The 21,169-nt window shown below is 43.2% G+C and overlaps 1 protein-coding gene across 2 annotated transcripts in view; it reads left to right on the plus strand.

The window, feature by feature from the left end:
• The window catches only part of B3GLCT (beta 3-glucosyltransferase), a 130,374-nt gene that overhangs the window by 20,655 nt on the left and 88,550 nt on the right, over positions 1–21,169 (plus strand). Inside the window, exons 2-4 of one of the 2 annotated variants that reach the window (XM_053563856.1) lie at positions 226–275; positions 6,288–6,336; positions 12,230–12,345. In XM_053563856.1, coding sequence (XP_053419831.1) covers positions 226–275; positions 6,288–6,336; positions 12,230–12,345 — 215 coding nt within the window. The remainder of the gene's footprint in view (positions 1–225; positions 276–6,287; positions 6,337–12,229; positions 12,346–21,169) is intronic. The other variant, XM_053563857.1, reaches the window with a different exon arrangement.

Consider the following 21,169-nt stretch of genomic DNA (forward strand, 5'->3'; position numbering starts at 1 on the left):
TTCTTTTGCTTGGTAGCCTAAGCATGTTGGCTTTAGGTTGAGGAATCATTTTAGGTCTGAGATGAAGAAAGCCAGTAATACTAGTTTGCAGCAATGCAGCTACTTTAACATGAGCAAAATACATCCTATTAAAGCGTATTTCTTTCCTCATAAGAAAAACTGTTGGATGTGAGAATGAAGCTGAATGGCTAATTTTAATGTGAAAATGTATTTTTTTCCCCCCAGGTTTTGCTTCGGTTTCTGAAGATACAAAGAAAGAGGTCAAGCAGTCTCAGGTACTAATTCTAGTGGTGAGATCTCCGCCTCTCTGCTGGGATTTGTTTGTGTTTTCTTGAATGGGAACTGCAGTGATTTCATTCTTCAGATGTTACCATGTTCTTTTTATTTCTTTTGTCATATGAATTAATGTAACATTGGTCAACATATGGTTTGAAGTCCTAACACCTACTTGTAGGTAGACTTGTTTAAACGGAAATTCCTTGAGGCAGAGCCACTAGGATTTTTTTTTTTTTTTGAGACAGAGGCTCCCCCTGTTGCCCCAGGTAGAGTGCTGAGGTGTCATAGCTCATAGCAACCTCAAACTTCTGTGCTCAAACCATCCTCTTGCCTCAACCCTCCAAGTAGCTGGGACTATAGGCACCCGCCACAAGTATCTGGCTAGTTTTTCTGTTTTAGGAGAGATGGTGTCTTGCTCAGGCTGGCCTTGAACACTGCAGCTCAAAGTGATCCACCTGCCTCAGCCTCCCAGTGCTAGGATTACAGGCCAAGATCCACTAGGTTTAAAGTCCTTTTAAGAAAAAAGGACTAGCCATTTTAGCAGTCATGCTTGGATACCGTAGTTTCCCCCAGTCTTATTGTTTCCTAATCTCAGGCTTCATTTTCTGAGTCTGTGAAAGGATTTCGCATCTCACAGAGGACACAAGCACCTGGTTACTGTCACCTTGCAGGCGGTGCTGTGCAAGAGGGCATGCTGGGGACTGGGCCACCAGACTCCTTGTGCAGTCAGAACGAGACACCTAGGCCTGCGGACCAATGGACAGAAAGACCAGCTGTTCAGGTCTCAGAACAGCTGCTGCTTCATCTTTGGTTCATTCAGGAACCTCCTTTGGGCTTTGCACTACCTCAGTTTAGCATCTGATTTCTCTTTTGGAGAAACAGTATTTTAAAATATCAGTTGTTTTTATATTAATTAAAACTCAGTTGACTATTTTTTACCCCACAGTTGGTGTAAGAGCATTTTTTTTTCCTGATTTATGGAACTTAGTGCTAAAAAATGGGCATTGTTTATTATACAGCAATAGAAAATTACAATATCAGCTGAGAGCTTACTAATATTTCCTGCTACACCATAAGATCTCTGTATTTATTTTAATTCATAAGCATAATGCCCTTTGGATAAATAGATGCTTAACAGTGCATATACACAAACACATAATTTCTCTGAAGAAATGAGTATATTTTGTATAAGAATATATACAGAAAAGGAAGCCTGCCTAATTGTCAGTAAGTGCTCAAATTGGTATGTTTATCACCAGCACCCTGCTGTTTATTGGACTATGATAGAAGGAGCTTTTTATTTTTAATAGAACATTTCTTTTATCAATAGAGTGTCATCTGTTCTAACTATACTAAAGGAGTCCTACATAGGGATAGTGATAATAATAATTTCTTATGATCTTAAGACCTTTTATGGTTAATAAAGCACTTTCATGCATTTTATTTAATTTGATCTTCTCAGTGATCCCATTATGGCTAAGCAGGTATTCCCATTTGCAATAGAGAAAATTTAGCCTCAGAGAAGTTAAGTGATTTGATCAAGATCACATGCTTACTAAAACATAAAGTTAGAATCTAAGTTTTCTCAATTCTTAAATTTTTCACACTGTACTGTTTTATATCATTCAACCCTGTGCTTTGCAGTGGGTGTGTTTGGCAATAGTGAGCATCATTCGTGATGGATTTAAAGTGCTAATTACAAGGGAATTAACTTTTGGTTTAATAAATTTAGACATTGTAGTGCATATTTTCATGTATGAGAACTGCATCCTTTGCTTTAAATACATATGTAAATATAAATAGAGGTAGGTAAGGTGAGTCATCGCTCAGTGTCAGTTTTCATGAAAAGATACTGAGTAAAACACTTGAATTAGTTCATTCACTACTTCTGTTAGTAGGCTGCACAGCTTTGCTGAGAGGCAGCAATGTCTGCTGTGCAGTGGACTGAGACTGGAAGATGGAGAAGAGTCAGTGTATCCAAAGTTGTCCAGAGTCTGTAGATGAACCAGGAGATGGTATTGAAGGCTCTTGTTCGTTTATTTTGACTGGGACCTGGCCTGCTGTTGTTTGGCTGAGATAACCACCCTTTGCCCACTTCCCCACCCTGCTGGGTTTAGTCAGGGGCCCCAGGCAGGGCTGTGTGTTAAACGCAGCACAGACCTTCTTGGGGCTGGTTTCTCCCCCAAACTTCCAAGCTTAATGATTAGCCTCAGGTTTGGCTTGTCGTCATTCCTCTGCTCCTGGTGCCCTGGCGTGCTGCTGTCTGGGCCTAATTGCCCAGGTAACCGTTGGCTTTCAGGGGAGCCTGCCCCTCCGGGTTGTCCTTCCTCTGCCATTGCCAGGTACCAGTCTTCAGCCTGAAGTTTTGTCTGGTCTTAAATCCCACAATGGCTTGTGACGTGGGGCCCATGTGATGTAGGGTTAGTGCTGGTCGTTGGAGCCAAAGTACTGCAGTTCATCTCCTCACCGGTGACCATCTGGGGACTCAGTGAGCCTTACTGTGCCTCAGCTTCCCCATCTGTAAGGTGGGATGAATAGGACCTACCTCAAAGAGCTGTTTTAAAGATGGAGAGAGAGAGAGAGTGTGTGTGTGTTTACAACTGAGAACTGTGCCAGGTCCCATTTAAAAGTTTATCTGATAGGACAACAGGAAATGTCATATGCAAACTTTCCAGAGGTTACATAAGCCACAAATCAAAATAAAAAGAAGAACCCTCGATCTGCTCTTTCACTTTTTATCAGTTGAATTTCTTTTATGGTGATAGTTGACTTCATATGAAGCAGTAGTTGATGACTGTGGTGGTAAAAGGAGTAACAGCCCGTGATTACTGAGCGTTTGCTCTGAGGACAGGCTATGTGCAGTATTTTGTTACCTCATTCAACTTACAACCCAACCCTGTGAAGTGGGCCTTGTAGTTATTATTCCTATTACTGTGGAAACTGAGGCCTGAGCTAATAAGTGGTACTGGCAGAATTAGAGCACGAGCCTCAGACTTGCAGCTGAGTGTGCTGACGAGTGCATTGTGTTTCTTTTATTCAGAGTCTAGAACAGTGTTTCTCAACCTTTTTTTAATCTCACGGCACACTTGAACCTATAGTTAAATTTCCACAGCACGTTTAAATTATGTTGATCAAAAGAAAAAAGTAAAAAAAGAAAACTTACTGTGCTTTGAACTTCTTTTGAAAGTAATTTAATTAATGTTCTTTTAAAATTTCGGTGGCACACCAGTGGAAAATCACGGATCTAGGGGGTGATGGTGAAGAGTCATGATGATTGGGTTGGAGATTCCATCGTATTCCTCTTTCCTCTTAAAAGAGTTCATATCAGATTCTTTCAATGATGTTATATCTTTTAATGAAGAACTTAAAAACTAAGCATTATATATATGGATCGCAAGTGTTTCAATTCATTACGGTTTAAAAAATGAAATTTCTGTTAGAGGGAAACTAGGAACCATCTATGGGGGTAGATGCTTCAATAACAAATCTCTTTCATATCTGAGTAGCAATTCAGCTGACTTATAAAACCTTATAAAATCAGCACATTCTGATTTATATTGACAGGATAAGAAACATGTGGCAGCAGAAATCATAAAATAAACCATGCGTCTTCTTTGGAAGGACTGTCTTTTCATGAGGGAAGCTCAAGACAGAATTTTAAGTATCCTGTTAGTTCATTCATTTGGTCTAATTTTCTTTCTCAAAGGGGAAAATTTGTCAAGACTATTTTGGTTCCGTCTCAATTCACCTAATTCAATTCTTCCTTGGATATTTTATTTTTACAGTTTACAAACCGAGCCTTTTAAAATGGCTGATCATTTCCTGGCTATTGTGTCAGCCGGTCCGAACTGCACTGTGTGATAACAAATAGGAAGATGTGTAATGTGTGTTGGGTTTTTTTTTTTTTTTTAATTTCACAAATATGTCTATCTAGTAGAGAGTCCAGTTGGTGTTGCAGATTGTTTAAGTTGCTCAGTCTGAAACGACAGCGTACTGGAGATTTTTCATTTTTCAACTTGTTGAAAAAGGTGACTTTTGTTGTCGGTATTACTTTCAGCTTTCTCTCAAAATATGTTCCCATCTAATGACACGTTCTTCCTGGAGAGCATCTCAGCAGGAAGGCTGGGAACACACTGTCACAGTGATGTGAAGAGGGAGCACTAGAAAAAAGTGGGAAGACCTGGGATTTAGTCCTGGGCCTATGGCTGGACGAACTGCTGGGCCTTAGGAAAATCCTTTATCTTGTCTGAGCCTCTGTTGTCTCCCTTGTGAAAGGGGACTGTTGGATTGAATCATCTCCAAGGCTATTTTTAGCTCTAAAAATTCTATTTTTCCGTGAGTCTCATCTGCCAACCAAAGCTGTGGCCTCCAAAGGGAGGAGGCAGTGTGGCCTCGGGCAGGCAGCAGGTTGACAGTGGCAGCCGAGTGGCACTTGCTGGCACTTCCGAAGCCAGCTCCTTCCCTGACAGGAGGTTGTCCTGCTTGTCCTCCTGGTCAGAGTGGACGGCACCAACAACTTGTGGTGATGACCTGTCTTTGGTTCAGTACATTCAGAGAAGTGGGCTATCTTTCCAGTCTTTTAGTGGGTTCTCCCAGAGGCTGGATGGATAGATAGATAGATTAGATAGATAGATAATTTTTTTTTTTTTTTGAGTCTCACTGTTGCCAGGCTAGAGTGCTGTGGTGTCACAGCTCACACCAACCTCAAACTCTTGGGCTCAAGTCATCCTCTTGCCTCAGTCTTCAAGTAGCAGGGACTACAGGCATGTGCTACAACGGCTGGCAAATGTTTTATTTTTTATTGAGACGGGGTCTCGCTCTTTGTCTGGTTGGTCTCAAACTCCTGAGCTCAAGCCGTCCACCTGCCTTGGCATCCCAAAGTGCTAGGATTATAGGCATGAACTACCACGTCTGGCCCCCAAAGCTATATGTTTTATCAGGATTAAGTGAGGTATTACTTGATCCTGAGAGCTGACAAATCAGCGTGTAACTTTGGGTTCTTCTCCACTCAGTGGCGTTTCTACTCATGAGACAAAGATAATTTCACAGTGCACTGCTGAAGGTAGGCGCCTCCCTGTGTTTAGCCCTCTCTCCTCCCTGGCTGTTGTCACGGTGCCTTTGGTGTTTTTAGAGGCTGCATTTCTTCATGGGTGCGGCTCTTGGCTTTTAAGCTGCTCCCAGTTTTGTTGGTAATGGCTCACAACCGCATTTCTTGTCGCTGTCTGTGAAGGAAATTGAAGGATATTTGCAGCATATGGCTGTTGATAGCAGAAAAGGGCAATTAGGGAGAAAATTCCTTCTTAGACTGTAGAGAAGACAATGAAAGTGGCAGACTTAGCTGCCGACGCTTTGCACTTTCCCAAACAAATCCTTTGAGAGTTCCTCTCTTGAATTACACAGAGTCAGGGTGAGGTATTTCCGTGCCCACGTCCAGATTTCCATGTCTGGAGCTCTCCAGCACTGGGGTGTCTGTTCTGGGCTCATGAATTCTGGTGACCCCTCCAAGGCCCTTTGGGCTGCTTCTCAGGTAGGAGAGGACATCATGGTAACATTCTTGAGAATAGCACTCATGATCCCCTCTAATTATTAAGTACAGTAATTAGCAGAGCTCTTCTTCATGAGGAGCACCTGCCAGAACTGAGGCTCTCTCTGATAATGTTTGTGATGCTTTACAGTTTGTGAGGTTTTTAAAATGAACCTTTCCAAGCACTTTATCAACCAGTTACACATTCACTTTGCTTTACACAGGAGGAAAGAGCTTCAGCTCAGCTAAGTGTCCTGCCCACGGTCACGTGAGAAGTAAACAGCCCCATCTAAGAGACCTGGCGTGATGTCCAAGTCCACTGTTGCTGCTTTGTCCCCCTTAGTTTTGGTCTCACTTCTTGAGCAGAGATTTCTAAGCTCCCGTCTTCACGACTTCCCTTCAAGTGTTATTCGTACCGTGTCTGTTTATTCAGTGTATTGCCAGCTTTGTTATGTGATGAGATTTATCTTTTTCTCTTTCATTTGAGATACAGGATTTGGACAATCAGAGTGATATATCAAGGAAAAATGACATAGGTAAGTACCAATTTATTTTTTAACCTAAAAATATGCACTCAGGTATGTTTTATATAAATTATATTTTAGTGAAGTGATTTTTTTCTTTTTGATTTTATTTATGGGACAAATATTATTATCTAAATATTCTGTCTTTGGCCCAGCCCAGTGTTTGCCCTATGAAGACTGGGGGAGAACACTGTTCAGATTGGCATATTGGTGCGTGATATATATATATATATATATATTGGAAATAGCAGCTAATATGTTGATTGAATTCCCTCAACCATCATGCACTGAGCTTCCAGGAGGGTAAAGCACCATTCCAGGTGCTGAGGGGAGTACAGAGATGGAGAAGCATTGTCCCTGTGATTAGGAGCCCACACTGAAGGGAGAAAAGGACAAGCTGTGGCCCTTGCTCGGGCTGTCCCCTTCCTAGAGCCAGCTCTCCACTTATTAACTTGCAGGCTCCTACTTGCCTTTTGGGAGTCAGTTCTCCCCAGTCACATCTGCCCAACTTATCCAAGGACCATGGCCTGGAGGCTGCAACCCCCTCCTATTTCTATCTCAGCCCGTTCACACCCTTATTTGTACTCTTTTTTAACACCCCTTCTCCCAATGTATATTGTAAGCATCTTTAGCGATGTGTCTTCTAAAAATAATTTGTAGGAAGCATGCCCAGTGTGTTGAGGGGGAGAGTAAGGCCACACCTCTGTGGGTAGGGGTGGGTCACTCCCCAAAGGATGTGAACTCTGTCAATGTCCTCATCCCAGGCTAGGCCTTGGAGACCTGCAGGGTGAACTCTGCACAAGAGGGAAGAGGAAAGCAAATGTTCCCTTCTAGGCCTTCTCTTCCTGGGCCTATGTTCCGAGGCGTGCAGAAGTGCAAGAACCATCCCCACCCCCCAATCCAGGTGGAAGGGAGAGGGGCCCAGAGGGGCACATGGGGGTGTGGGTGGGGCTGCAGGCTCTGAGAGCACCTGCATTAAAGGACATCATTTATTGCCTTTTCTTCTCTGTATTACAGCACCCTGTATGGTTCAGGTACTCCTTTTTATGTGGAGATTTTCTCTCTGCTGCCAATCCTGGTGGCTTTGGGCATTTTGTATGTTCATTTTGTGGAAGCTGCTGAATCTCTGGTTGTTTACTGAATTAATGACCCGAGTCTGGAACATGGGCTTGAAACTACCTTGGACAATAAATCTACATTCTTGCAAGTGCAAATGGCAAGTCAAGTGATTTGTGGGTCGTTACGAAAGTTTTATGATACACAAAAATCAAGAAACGTAAAATCTGTGCATAGAAACAAATGGAGCCCTCCCAGTGACACTGATAAGCCCAGTGAGTTGAAATTTGCAGGGGTGAATCAGAAAGGATGCTGTCAACTGTGCTTCTTAGAAGTGAAGTAAAGGGCCAGGAGCACAGTCTGTCTCAAAACTTCCGTAGTGACCTATCTGCCTAACTTGGTGTCACTTCATCTGAAAAAGGCCCAGGGAGCTTGTTTGTCACAGTCTTCACGTGGGAATACAGGACCAGAAGGCTGCTAAAGAGCTTGTACAATCACAGCAGTACCAGTACCGTCAGCGAGCCGAGACCACAGGCTCATAGTATCAGGGGTGGGCCACAGGCCCCACGCACCTGTCTGGGTTTCTTCCCTTTCTGGCTTGCCGCCTAGTCATAGATTCACTAGCACACAATTATTCTCATCAAGTAAAGCACAATCTGAGTGGCTCTTCATGCATGTCTGTGTGTGCATATTTATTCTTCAGCTTTAAATCCTAAGGCTGCTTGTTATTCACCTTGTATCAGAAGATCACCATATTGATTTTTCCCGAGAGGCATGCATACACCAGCAGGATGGAATCCATTCTTCTGGGTCATATCTGGCCAGAAAGATTAACACTTACTGCAGTGCTTGGCCCGTGATAGATGCTCAACAGCTAAAGAAGTAAGAGAGCCTTTGGTTTGTTTTACTCTCAAAGAAGAATCACTCCTCTTCCAGGCGCCCTTTCGCAGCTATCTCCTTGGTTCTCCTGCCGTCCCAGATGCTCGCTGCCCTGCGCTGCTGGCTTCAGTGCCGCGTCGGTCCTTTCTGTATCCTTGGCTAATTTCTTTATCTTCCCCTTCTCGCCTGTCACTCTGATCATTATTGTCAGGCACTTAGTGTGCGACCTATTTATTGCACATTCCTGGAGGAGAAACAATGTCAATCCATCTTGACTTGTGACAGTGTTTGCTGAGGGCGAAGTGCAGTGAGTTTAAAGAGGTGCCACCAAGATGGTAAGGAAGTAGCAGCAGCATCTTGTTTAGCTCTGCTGCCTGGGCAGTGGGAGCCTAAGAGTCAGGAGGTTGATGGTACCAGCAGAAGATAGTCACCAAGATAAGCTCTGGGGTGTGGGCTCAGCCAGAATGGGATCCAGCTAAGGGCAGCTTAGGCTGCGTGTCAAGAAGTATTTCTTGGTGCTGGTATGAACAGCAGCAGGAATTTAAACCTAGGAGCCGTTTTTAGCCTCAACTGCTGACTGTGGTAACCTGAACAGCCTGTCATGGGCTTCCATGGTTTGTTATAAACTGGGGTGTGGACACTGGGCGCCCCCTTTCCCTTTAGCCTTGTCCTTGATAACTGCCCCATGCATCCTGCCCCTCAGGCACACTTAGCTGTTAATATTGTCCAGACCCTGCGCTTGACTCTGTCCCAAACCTTTACTCCCTCTGTGGGAAGCTCTTTACACCCGCCTTTTGGCCTGTTCTTAGTACACAGGGTCCCCAGCCCCTCCTCCAAAAAGGCCCCCTGCCTTCCCACTTGGCTCCTGAGGTCCTTCCCCATCGAAGGTGAGTAATTTGCAGTCCAGGCCCCATGGGTCCTCCACAGTTTAATCTGGCCAACCCCGCTTCCCTCTCTGACTTTGTCACTCACCCCTATCCTTTTCTTAGAAATGCCTGGCAGACTTTCTGGGCAGGCTGGAGAGATGCTGGGGGATGCTGCAGAGTCAGGCAGGCTGTGGACTCTGTGGTAACCCTGCGTCATTCTCTCCCATTGATCCGCTACCCTCTGTGTCTGCATCTGTAGAAAAGCTCAGGGAACACGTCCTCCCAGACGCCGTCCGTGCGCTGGCTGCTCCTCCTCTGCTGCGGCAGTGCCCGTGCTCGCTCTGGCTGTACACTCACTGCTCTGTACTGATGGAAGCTCCGACCCTGGGTGCTGCGACCGTGCTCACACATCTTTGCATCCCAGAGCCCTGTGCTTCCAGGTGCAGAAGGTGTTTGCTGAATGAAACCTGGAGCGTGCGTTGCCGTGTACACCAGAAAGGGAGGGGCTGGCATGGTTCCTCGGTAGCCCTGGTACAAAGAGATAGACAGACCAGAACTCACAGAGCATGAGCCAGGAAATGGGAAGAATGCACTTTTTCTCTCCTTGTGAAGTGTCTTGCCTGCATGGAAGAGCTGTTGTCTTCCGGAGAACCCTGGGTGCCTCACTGAGCTGGTGGTGGAAGTGGCAGGAGTTAGTTACTGTGGCGAGCGCAGAATTCACCTCTTGACAAATGGATCTGCTCTTTCAAAAAATTATTTTGAAATTATTTGAACATATAACAAGTTAGAGACTAAAATAATGAAAATCCATGCGACTACCTAGATTTAGAAATAAGGCATTTCTACTAACTCGGCTGAAACCTTTTAACTGTTACCCTGACTGGTGTTTATCATTCTCATGTAATCTTTTACACTTTCCCATGATATGTATGTGTGTGGTACATATGCATCATATATAATGTATGTTTGTATTTTTTGCACACTATGGATTTATGTAGTTCTTTTGCAACTTGCTTTTTTTTTCAGCATTGTATCTGTAGGGTTCATCTACAGTATCCATCTGGATTGATATATATATAGTGCTGTTTAATTTTTATTGTGGTATAGTAGTTCAGTTTATACATCTTCTTACTGGACATTTGGGTTGCTTCCATTTTTTTCACCCTTTTACACTGTGCCACTGTGAACACTCTTCATATCCTGCTACACGCATGTGAGAGCTGCTCAAAGATGATTCATGGGAGTGGAATTTCTGGGTCATTGGGATATTTATCTTCAACTTTGTACATTTTGAAAAAATTTATTCTCCAAAGCTTATTTACTTCACCCTTAACAAAAACAAATTTCATAATTCCTTCTTTGGTGTGTCAGTTTATATTAATGTTTCATATATAGTAGATCCAAGATCGACTTTGTAGTTGAAACATATAACATCCCTTTAAGCCTTATCCATGTATCCAGGGTATAAAGCCCAGAAACCAATTTAAAACAGAGGCAGGTATTTGGAAGATTTATATTTACATGCACTCCTAAGGAAAAGGAATTAGGTCACATTCAGTGGGTTGTTCAGCATTTCCTTTACATTTTTAATTGAGTTTTAGCTAAAGAGCATTTTATATTATTTTTTGCATCTGGATAGCTCACTGTAGAACTATCTGTTGGATGAGTATTTGAGTGAGTGAGTAAATGAATGGAGTTACAGAATTGGACCTAAGAACAATAAAAAGGAATAAAATTAAAGCCACAGTAGTGTCCCTGAGCTGAGGCATGGAAGAGAAAGACTCGTAGTGGAGAAAGGGCCCCACGTGGATCTGCTTTAAACCTGGCTGGAGGCTACAATTTATGTGCCATCTGCTTCCTGCCACCTACATGTCTGGTGGCAGGGTGTTGACGTGATGGCCGTTTCTGTTTCTTTATTACAAGCTCAGAACCTGGGAAGCCTAATGTGTGGCCTGAGCAGCCACCGGCTTGGCAAGCCCTCTGCTGGTTTTCCCCAGCCAGGTGGGCAGGACATGCCTCCTCACTGCCTACCGTTGTCCTGGCTACGGTGAAGCAAGTCTCTGGCGGGCTAGTAAATACCCCTGGTGTGTCGTTGCAGATGGACTTTTATGCAGTACTTCTTGTTAAAGCCCTGCTGCTATAAAATTGTTGTGATTGGTTTCCTGGAGATAACACTTAATCCTGGCTTGGTGCCTTGTGAGATAGGGTAGGGATTATGGAGTTATTTATTTGCAAAGCCTCGTGAACTTGTGGGATATAGGCAATCATTGTGGAGCGTCACCTTAAAGGGGCACCCAGAAAATTCTTGAGGTAGTGGTGAGCTAGGGGTGCTAGACTGTGGCATAAGCAACAGAAATTTATTGTCTCGCTGTGCTAGAGCCTAGCAATCAGAGGTTAAGATGTTGGCGGGCAGGGCCGTGATGGAGGACTGTGTTCCAGGCCTCTCTCCCTGACTTGGAGATGGCCGTCTTCTCACGCGTCTCCATGTCATCCTCCTTCTGTGCATGTCTGTTTCTGTGTCTGGCGTACCCTTTTGATGAGGGCATCAGTCATACAGGGTTAGGGCTCACCCTACTGACCTCACTCAACCCGAACTTGATTAGCTCTGTAAAGACCTGATTCCAAATCAAGCCACATTCTGACTAAGGTAGTAAGGGTTAGGACTCCAATATATGCATTTTGGGGGACCTAATTCAGCTCCTAACAGGTAGCAGCGCAATGTAGGATTACATGGGATTAAGAAGCTCCTTGTAAATAGGAGGTTTTCAGCAACTGGGAGCCTTCTAGACATTTTCATGTTTTCACACATTTACAGTCCTTCCTGTTGACAGATGCTGGAGCAGATTCACAGTTTGGTACCGTACACTTGGTCGAGTACACTCAGCTTATTTACTTGCTAACTTCTAGGAAGGAAGTTTTGCAAGTCAGTTAAAAAGAGGGACAATTTTATCTCTAGAATTACATATAAATTGATTTTTTTTTCCCCTAAGAGATTATTGCCTGAAGGCTTACCTTATAGCTATTGTTTTTTCAGTTGCTGTGAAGTTTATTTCAAAATGTCAATAAAATTTAAGAAATATCTGAAAACTTTTTTTTTTTTTCAGTTCTAGACTTAAAAGGAATTGTATTTGTCATCCAGAGTCAAAGTAACTCTTTTCATGCAAAGAGAGCAGAACAGTTAAAAAAAAGCATCTTAAAGCAGGCAGCAAACCTTACACAGGTACGTAGACATGGTTTGAGATATCTGGTAATGATGTATATTTTTCAATTTATTTGTTTATTTATTGCTTGGGGTTCATTGAGGGTACAAAGAATTGGGTTACATTGATTCCATTTAGTGTAAATTCCCTCTTATAATTGTGTCCTGCCCCCAAAAGGTGCCATACACTATGGCCCCCTACCCCTCCCTCTTCCTCTCTCCCCGTCCCTCATTCCCCTCCCCTCCCCCACAATGTATTAGGTCATCTGCTGCCTTCAACTGATATATTTCTTCTTACAAGGGTACATGTGAAACTTACTAAATGTAGAATATAAATATCTTAACACAATAACTAAAAAAATGCCAGGAAGACTGTGTTAACCAGTGTGATAAAAATATGTCAAATGGTCTATAAAACCGGTGTATGGTGCCCCATGATTGCATTAGTGTACACAGCTATGATTTAATAATAAATAAATTTAAAAAAACAAAACAAACAAACAAAAAAGTTTCTGTTTCCAAAGCTCTCCATTTGTGGAGAAGCAATTTTATTTAAATGAGAATAATTCTTCTGACTCCTTTTGCTTTTTTAATATTGACTATTAAAAAATATTGACCATTGTTGAAAAAATGCTTTGTTTAATTCGTAATGCTAAGCATCCTATTTCTAAGTTATTGTATGTACGTGGTATGACAGTTAAGTTTATGAGCTTATCCTAGAAAAAGTGCTGTAGCTATATAACTCGTTGTTGAATATCACCACAGTCACCTTTGAACTGCTCCCCTTGGGAAGCCGTGCACTCACACCAGCGCCTAGTCCATCCTTCAGAGCCATTTTGGAACTCTTTTTCTGGAATGACCATCAGACCTTTTGTCATCTGAAGGTCTGATGACAAATAAGTTCACAAACTTGGCACTGTGCGTTTGTTGGTAGCCCTGTGCAAACTTCCTAAGGCTTCATAACCTTGGTAAATCAGTGTCTCACAGCTGTATGTGTGTTGATGTGGAGTGGTGCCTTGCTGAGTGACATTTGTTATTGTTGTTGCATGTTTTTGTGGGTCGTTCGGTGACAGCTCTGATGGTCTTTCCAGAAAATGTTCCCAAATCGTTTTGAAGGGTAGACTAGGCCTTGGTGTCCGTAAAGAGCTTCCCGAGGGGAGTACTACAAAGGTGACCGTAGTGATATTCGGCAGTGAGGTAACGCTTTTTCTAGAATGAGTTCATGAATTTAATTGTTAAACCTTGTATTCTTTTTAATTTAAGAGAATTATGTAATTATGTGGGATTATCGTGGCTTTGTCATGAAGTATGATAAAAAGAAGTGGAAGAAATAGCTCTTTAAAAGCAAAGCTTAAAATAGAAACAATTAACATTCAAAATTTTGGTAACAAGTTCTAAGGCAATTTTTGTGTTGAAATAACATTTTCATTAAAGTTGGTGCAGTGCTTCCTGTAGGAGTCCCTTAATCTGTTTTTTTTAATTGGATGTCATTAATTGAACTTTTGATTTGATTTATAATGTAATATCCCAGAAGGATTATGGAGAGAAAAATCTACACATACAGGTATATTTTAATAATGTTTCACAGAGGCATGAACTGAGTCCAAAGCTGCTCTGAACACCGCTGGAGGTCTGGGGAGAAGGAGGATCTGCCTTCTCATATTGCTTTATAGGTGCTTTTTTCTTCAGCCGAGTGAAATAAAATCTTCTCCAGGCATGCTACACCATGTAGCTATGGCCTTCAAGATAAAAGTGCTTGCCTGCAGATAAATGCCATTTCTCTATTCTCTCAGGAAGGAACTCTTTGACAAGAGACATATGTGTTTGACAGATTGCTTTTTTTCTGTTGGTGGGTGCTAGAAAATAAAGGGCCGGAAATATTAAAGGAACCAAGCAGGCTTCATAGTATTCAGGCAAAGAGCTTCCGGGAATAAGGTTCCTTGTGCTTAATCTTTAAACGCTTTACATATAGACTTCACCTTGGTTCTCTTGGTTATCTGGTGGCTCATAATATTTTCTCAAGGGAGTGGAAAGATTTAGATGTTATAGATGTTTTTGGTAATCAAAGATAGAAGCAGCTTGATGAGTTTAAAAGTCTTCTTTTTCTGGAAACTTAACTTCTAGAAATTTTCTTCTACTCAACCTTTCTGGATTTCATTCGAGGCAGACGCACAGCAGCACCCTTGACTGGCCAGCTTCTTCCACCTGGTCTGCTAGAGGCACTAGTACGGTGGCTGGGTGCAGTCCCTCGGTTGGGTCCGGGCAAGCACTGACTGGATGTAGCTCAGTCAGGCTTTGGTGATCACCCCCAGCTGTGCAGTCAGAGATGGTATCAGAACGTACGTGGGCATCGTGTATTCCTCCAGGAATTAAGAGCTTGCTTTTTCCCTATAGACCGGCATGTGTCTATGCTCCTAGAAACACCTTCCATCTTGCAAAAGCAGATTCATGTTTTGTAAGATTATGTATCTCCCCCATTTAATCGCCCTTGCCACTAATGGGCTAGTGACATCCTGTGCAGCCAAGTCCAGCTGGCTGACTACACCACATACTTCCTCTCCTACTTGTCCCCAGTCAGTGTTTCTTAACTGGGAGGATGCCATTTTTTGTGTGTCACAAATGTTGTGTATTAAACATTGTCTCTCTGACCTAACTCCCTTCGGTCTTCTGGGAACAGCAGTTTTCACAGTATCTTGGAGCAGGGTGGCGTTCCCAGGGCTTGGTTTACAGTGGGCTTTCAAAATGTGAGACACAGATGGCGACAGAGATGGTGCACCCTGGGAATGGGAAGTGCTTCTTGGTGGGAAACAATAGACATAATAAAATGTTTCTTCTTATTTTTATCTCTTTAAGAAAAATAAAAGTTGGGAGGGGTGTTGCTAGAGGATTCTTTGGGGAAGACCTGGGGCTCTTCTAGATGGGACTCAGTTGTTCAAAGACTCCTGTACACTTAAAACCGAGCGTAGGCTCTAGGGGAGGATGCTCAGAGGTTTCCATTTGAGCCAAACTTGGCAGTTGTACTTAGGAATGAGAAAGTGTGTTGGAACTGCACCTTGCTGCCTTCAGGAGCTGGGGTGAGACGGCACGCAGCTGGGGGGGCGAGTAGCCAGCAGAGCAGTACGCACGTCCAGTGCTTGTTCCTTTTGCCAGGACAGTTGCACCAGTTTATTAACGGCAGTTGGTACTGGGTCCCAGCTTTACCTCCCACCACTCACCCCCTGGCCCTTTGCCTGCAACTTCAGACTGCATTGTTGCAGGATGCCCTTGCTGTGCCTCTGTGGCTCTGTAGTGCTGACCCACCTTCCTGGAGGCTCCTGCCCCCCAGTAGGCCTTTCTGTGCACCTTCTTGACTTACAGTGCCAAGTCACTTCTTTGGTTCCACTTTGATGTCTTGTACAAACTTGTGTACTTTTCCGTGTGTATTGTTGTTACCTGTCTTTCTATCTTGCTAAAAATTTTGACAGCAGAGATTAGGATGTGTCTCGTTAGTTTTTGATTTTTCAGAACCAAACACAGGGTTGTATGTGTGAGTCCTCAGTGAATGTTCATTGAACTGAAAGCCTGAAATGCATTATCTCTTCTTTCCCAGAGTTACTCTTTTTTATGTTGTAATAGAACTTTTATTTCTTTTACATATAGCATGCATACCTTTGCCCCTCCCCACCTGCCCAGTATATTAAATCACATGTTCTCTGAAGGCAGACACTTCTTTTGATTCCTCCTTTAAGACCTTAAACATAGCAGGTATTCAACCTATGGCATTTGAATTAATCCCAAGAAATTCAGCAAGTTAAAATGAAAATTTAAGTAAATCGTTTTATTTTTTAATTTTTGTTAATTCTTAAATTGATAACAGCCAGGATTTCTCCTATTAAATATAATAGCTACTTATCTTAGTGAAACCACAGGGTTTAGGGTGACGAGTAGAAACAAAATTGGGTATAAGTTGGGGTTAGAAAAATAGGATCTCATGATTAAGTGAATCTTCCAGAGATACTACGGAGAAGACCCAGAAAATTCAGTTGACTGCCTCAACACGGACAGTTTAACAATGCCTTAAGAAGAATGGAAGAGTTCCTTCTCGCCAAGCAGCCTGGCAGGTGGGCCTGGGCAGGGCAGCTGTGGTCCAGGTCCCTCTGTCTTGTTGCTCGTCGTTATCTATATGGTGAGGACGGGTAACCTACACCTGCATTCCAGTGTGTGGAGGCCAAGCAGCTTCCTCTTAAGGATGTACTTTGAAGCTGTGTATGTCATGTCCCTTGTGTCCAGAACTTAATTACATGAATGCACCTCGGCTGACAGATACAATCCCTGTTTGGGTGGCCTCGGGTCCAGCCAGAACTCAAGGGGTTCTCATCACTAGAGGGAAGAAGGGACCCAGGCCTTCCTCAGAGCTGCTCTGGAGGCCCTGTTGGCGTTTTGAGGGATTTCTCTCTGAGGTACAAGGTAGTCAACATCTTTGGCTCCTGGCAGCAGGTTCAGGAGTGACCCCAGTCACTGTTACAACTAAGTGTGCCCTTTGGTTGAGGATTACATCTAGGCAGAGCTGCTGGGGATAGACGCAGTGAGATTTGCATTTTAAAGCCATTCCTCTGGTGGCTTTAGGAGAGCCAGACTGGACGCAGGGAGCCAAATTCTAAGGCCTTTGGACCATGCAGCCCAGAGTAGGTTGCAGACTGCTTCAAGTCCTGCAACGGGGCAGTTTGAGAACCACTGGGCTGGGGAGAGGGCTGTGGACCTGGCCAGGGAGCAGTTGGGGTGCTGTGGGGCCAGAGTGGTGGGTGATGGACGCAGCTGAAAGATAAGGCCGATGTCCCCAGTTAGGACTCAGATGAGGTTGGGCTGCCACAAGAGGCAGAGTGTTTGTGGATTTAGAGCCGTGGTTCACGACCTCTGGGTTGTGACTCCTTTGTAACAATGAAAATATATCGCGGCATTAGGAAGGTTGAGACCCACTGGTTTAGAGAGTGAAGGTGTCTGTAGGTCACCTCTGCAGAGGGCGTGTGAGTGATCAGAGCCTGGATATTTGTTTTAAGCTCAGTGGAAAGATTTGGCCAGATGCTGATAGATTTGAGAGTCCGCAGCTTACACAGGCAGTGGCTGGAAGTGTGAAGGTGCCGTATCCATGGAGAGTCGTGAGTCCTGGGGAAAGACCAATGTCTGGGGTTGGCAGAGCCGGAGCTGACCAGAGGACTGTGAGAAGGGATACAGGGAACCGAGGGCTGTCCTGTCACATGGCCATTGGCATCACAGTATTCCTTAGAGAGCCCCTCAGCGGGCCTCAAATTGCCCAACTGATTAGAACTCTGGCCTGTGTGCTTAGCTTGGAATGTGTCCCACACAGAGTGCTTTGATGTTGCTGGTGCTGCTGTGGCTATTATTTTATTTTATTTTATCTGTTTATTTGAGACAGAGTTTCACTGTGTCGCCCTTGGCATGGCATCACAGCTCACAGCAACCTCCAACTCCTGGGCTTAAGTGATTCTCTTGTCTCAGCCTCCCCAGTAGCTGGGACTACAGGCTCCTGCCACAACCCCCAGCTGTTTTTTGGTTGTAGTTGTCATTGTTTGGCAGATCCTGGCTGGGTTCCAACCTTCCAGCTCCGGTGTATGTGGCTGGTGCTCTAGCCACTGAGCTATAGGCACTGAGCCGCAGCTATTATTTTTATTTAAATTCTTAATTATGGTAAAAACGAAACATAAAATTTACATCTTCAGTGTACAGTTAGTTCAGCAGCGTTGAGTAGATTGATGTGCAACAGCTCTCCCTAACTTTTTCATCTTCTCAAACTGAAGCTCTGTACCCAGTGAACAGCCAGGCTTTAGCAACCACTGTTCTACTTTTTGTCTCTGAGAATTTGACTTTTCTAGTTTTGTCATAGAAGTGGAATAGTAAGTGTTTATCTTGTTGAGACTGATTGATTTCACTTAACAGTGTCTTTAAGGTTCATCTGAGTTACAGCGTGTGTCAGAATATCCTTTGTTGAAAGGCTGAAGAGTGTTGCTGTTTTTATTTTGGTGGCATCTCTGTCTTCGGTAACCTCAGTCCACTGTGATAGACATTCTCACCTGCAGACACCTGTTTTCTAGGGTGCTCATTTGGCGTTTTGCACGGGCTCCTTCACAGCACTTTGTCCTGTGGTGTGTCTGTCCTGCCCTGAGACCCCAGAGGGCTGCTCCATTCTCCTCTTTGCAAGTCCCTGCCCCTCCACCCAGGGCACCTAGGGGAATGCCAAGGGCACACAATACTATTAGTGGGAGCTGTGTTTCCATTGATGAGTTTTTATCAGCTTTTAAAACTTAGAAATAGCTTCATTTCTCTCATGTATTTAACATTTCTCTTACTTTATGCTTCTATTTAGCTTTACTATGCTTGTTCTTTATATCCGTGTATAGTTTAGACAACCTGTTGCGTAGGGGATGTAGCGTGCCACTAGGGGGCGACATTGGTTTTACATTTAAAGACGTAATTAGTAATATCATTAAGTAACCTCTCAGTGACCCCCAGCATTTACTTTCTGTGATAGTAAATGGAGTCCGGACTAAAGCCGCGAGGAGACTTCCCTTTAATAATAGGATTGTCTGTTATGGTTATCAACTGTGAGTACTGATGTTAGTTACAATAAAACTTAAAACGCTTGGATCTAATTTGCCCACAAGACCCAGAGTGTGCTGTTAGGGCTTAGGTAATTTCATATTTGGATTAACAAGTATTTTGATGGTTGGAATAGCCAGAAAGATTTTAGAGTTTGCAGTTTAACTTGATTTTAGATCATTTTTTTCTTCGTCAAGTTTTTTTTTAATGCCACGTGTGCGATTAAAAGACTTCATTCTATGAATAGCACTGTAGAGATCCACCAATTGTTGGCAGGTAAAATAAGCCTTGTAGGGAGTACTTGTGGGGCAGTGATGAGGTACGCTGACCTGGAACATCTTGAAAATAGAAATACAAGATCAGCTTCTGATAAGTAAATGCTGCAATTCACAAAGCATAAGGACTCCAAGTCACTTCACAGAGCCAGGATGGCTCCCCGGTTCACCTGCTTAGTTAATTGGAACCTGTTCTAAGTAATTGACATAACCTTGATAAAGAATCGATGCTTCATCAGCCTTGAGCGCTGAGAAAGGGACAGTCTACGAGGGCGTCCCCCGCACAGCAGTAGGACCTGCTCTGTGCATGCCCTGGGCACCTGTGGCAAGTGTGCACTGGGCCTCTGATGGGCAGGATGTCTGGGGCCCTTGGGTCTCCTGGGACCTGAACTATGAGGCCTTTGGGGTTGCACTTTGGGGTTCGCCATAGAATTGCCCACCATGAATGTTCATAGAAGTTGCTTGGTGAGGGAGAAATCAGCAAAGTTTTTTCATTTGAATATTTATCTGATAGCCCAAAATATCTGTTCCTCCCACAACACCAGATGTCTAAGCTGCTGTTTATTCATTACTCTGTCAGGTTGCACTTGACTCTAAAGTCTGCCAAAAAAAATTAAGGTGCAAAAATGTAACGGTTTCTGTGAGTATGCATCTGCTTCCAGCTGGTCTCTGCACTTTGCAAGTCAGTGCCTGTGCCTGGTTTGCCGTAAGGTATAAACCTGCAGTCTTATTAAAAACACAAACATTTTTCATCATTAAAATGTAAATACAGAAACAGGAAAGAGCCCGAACTAACTTTCTGTCTCAAATTTAATACTATACTTGGAGTTGTTACTGTGGTCGTTAACATTCCCCTAGTGTTCTGGAATAGTTCGGGTCATTGTAAACTGTCATGCCCATCTCCAGTTTGGAAGTTTATGACACAGTTTGTAGTAGCTTTGCAGCTAATCTTGTTCTTCTGATTTATAAGTCATTTCAAGTGCTATTCTGTACACAGAGTTCACTCTTGTGCAAAGAATTAGAAAGGAATTTAGAAAGCATATTCTAGTCTTTTGAATTACTTCTAAGGTAGATGTCAACTATTTCATAATATAGATGACTAGATCCCTGGAGCAGAGCTAAGAAGTACAGGATGAGTGTATTTAGTATTTACTCAATAGTCCAGGCATGGTGGCATGTGCCCGCAGTCTCGGCTACTTAGTATACTGGCTGACGTAGGAGGATCAGTTGAGCCCAGGAGTTCAAGTCCAATCTGGGCAGCATAATGAGACCTCATCTCATAAAAAACAAAAGTATTTACTCAACAAATACTAACTCAGTCAATTATTAATTGAGCATCTATAGTAATATTACTTTTTTTCAATTCAAGACCAATTTATTCTCAAGTTCTGCCAATACAGAAATACTCACCTTGAAGTACAGCACATCTTGGGAGGATGGGCGGAGGGAGGGTGATTGGTGGGATTACACCTGCGATGCATCTTACAAGGGTACATGTGAAACTTAGTAAATGTAGAATATAAATGTCTTAACACAATAACTAAGAAAATTCCAAGAAGGCTATGTTAACCAGTTGTGATGAAAATGTTCAAACTGTCTATAAAACCAGTGTATGGTGTCCCATGATCGCATTAACGTACACAGCTATGATTTAATAATAAAAAATTTTTTTTTAAAGTATAAGACTGATGAAAGGGTAACAAGAGAGCGGAACAGCTTTTTGAGGAGATATCCCTATCGCTCTCTGGAATTGCTAGATTTTTTATATAATAAAGTAAAATTATTGATCTCTCAAAAAAAAGAAAAGAAGTACAGCACATCTTTCCATTCACTTTAACACTTCTGGCTTAAAATTGTAACTGTAATGCCCATGTCTCTAATGTTAATCCTTTTCTTCACTTTGTCGCCTGGGCTGGAGTACGGTGGGATCATCAGAGCTCATCATAACCCAAAACTCCTGGGTTAAAGTGATCTTC

The sequence above is a fragment of the Nycticebus coucang genome, chromosome 15 (genome assembly GCF_027406575.1).
Source record: "Nycticebus coucang isolate mNycCou1 chromosome 15, mNycCou1.pri, whole genome shotgun sequence".
NCBI classification, from domain to species: Eukaryota; Metazoa; Chordata; class Mammalia; order Primates; family Lorisidae; genus Nycticebus; species Nycticebus coucang.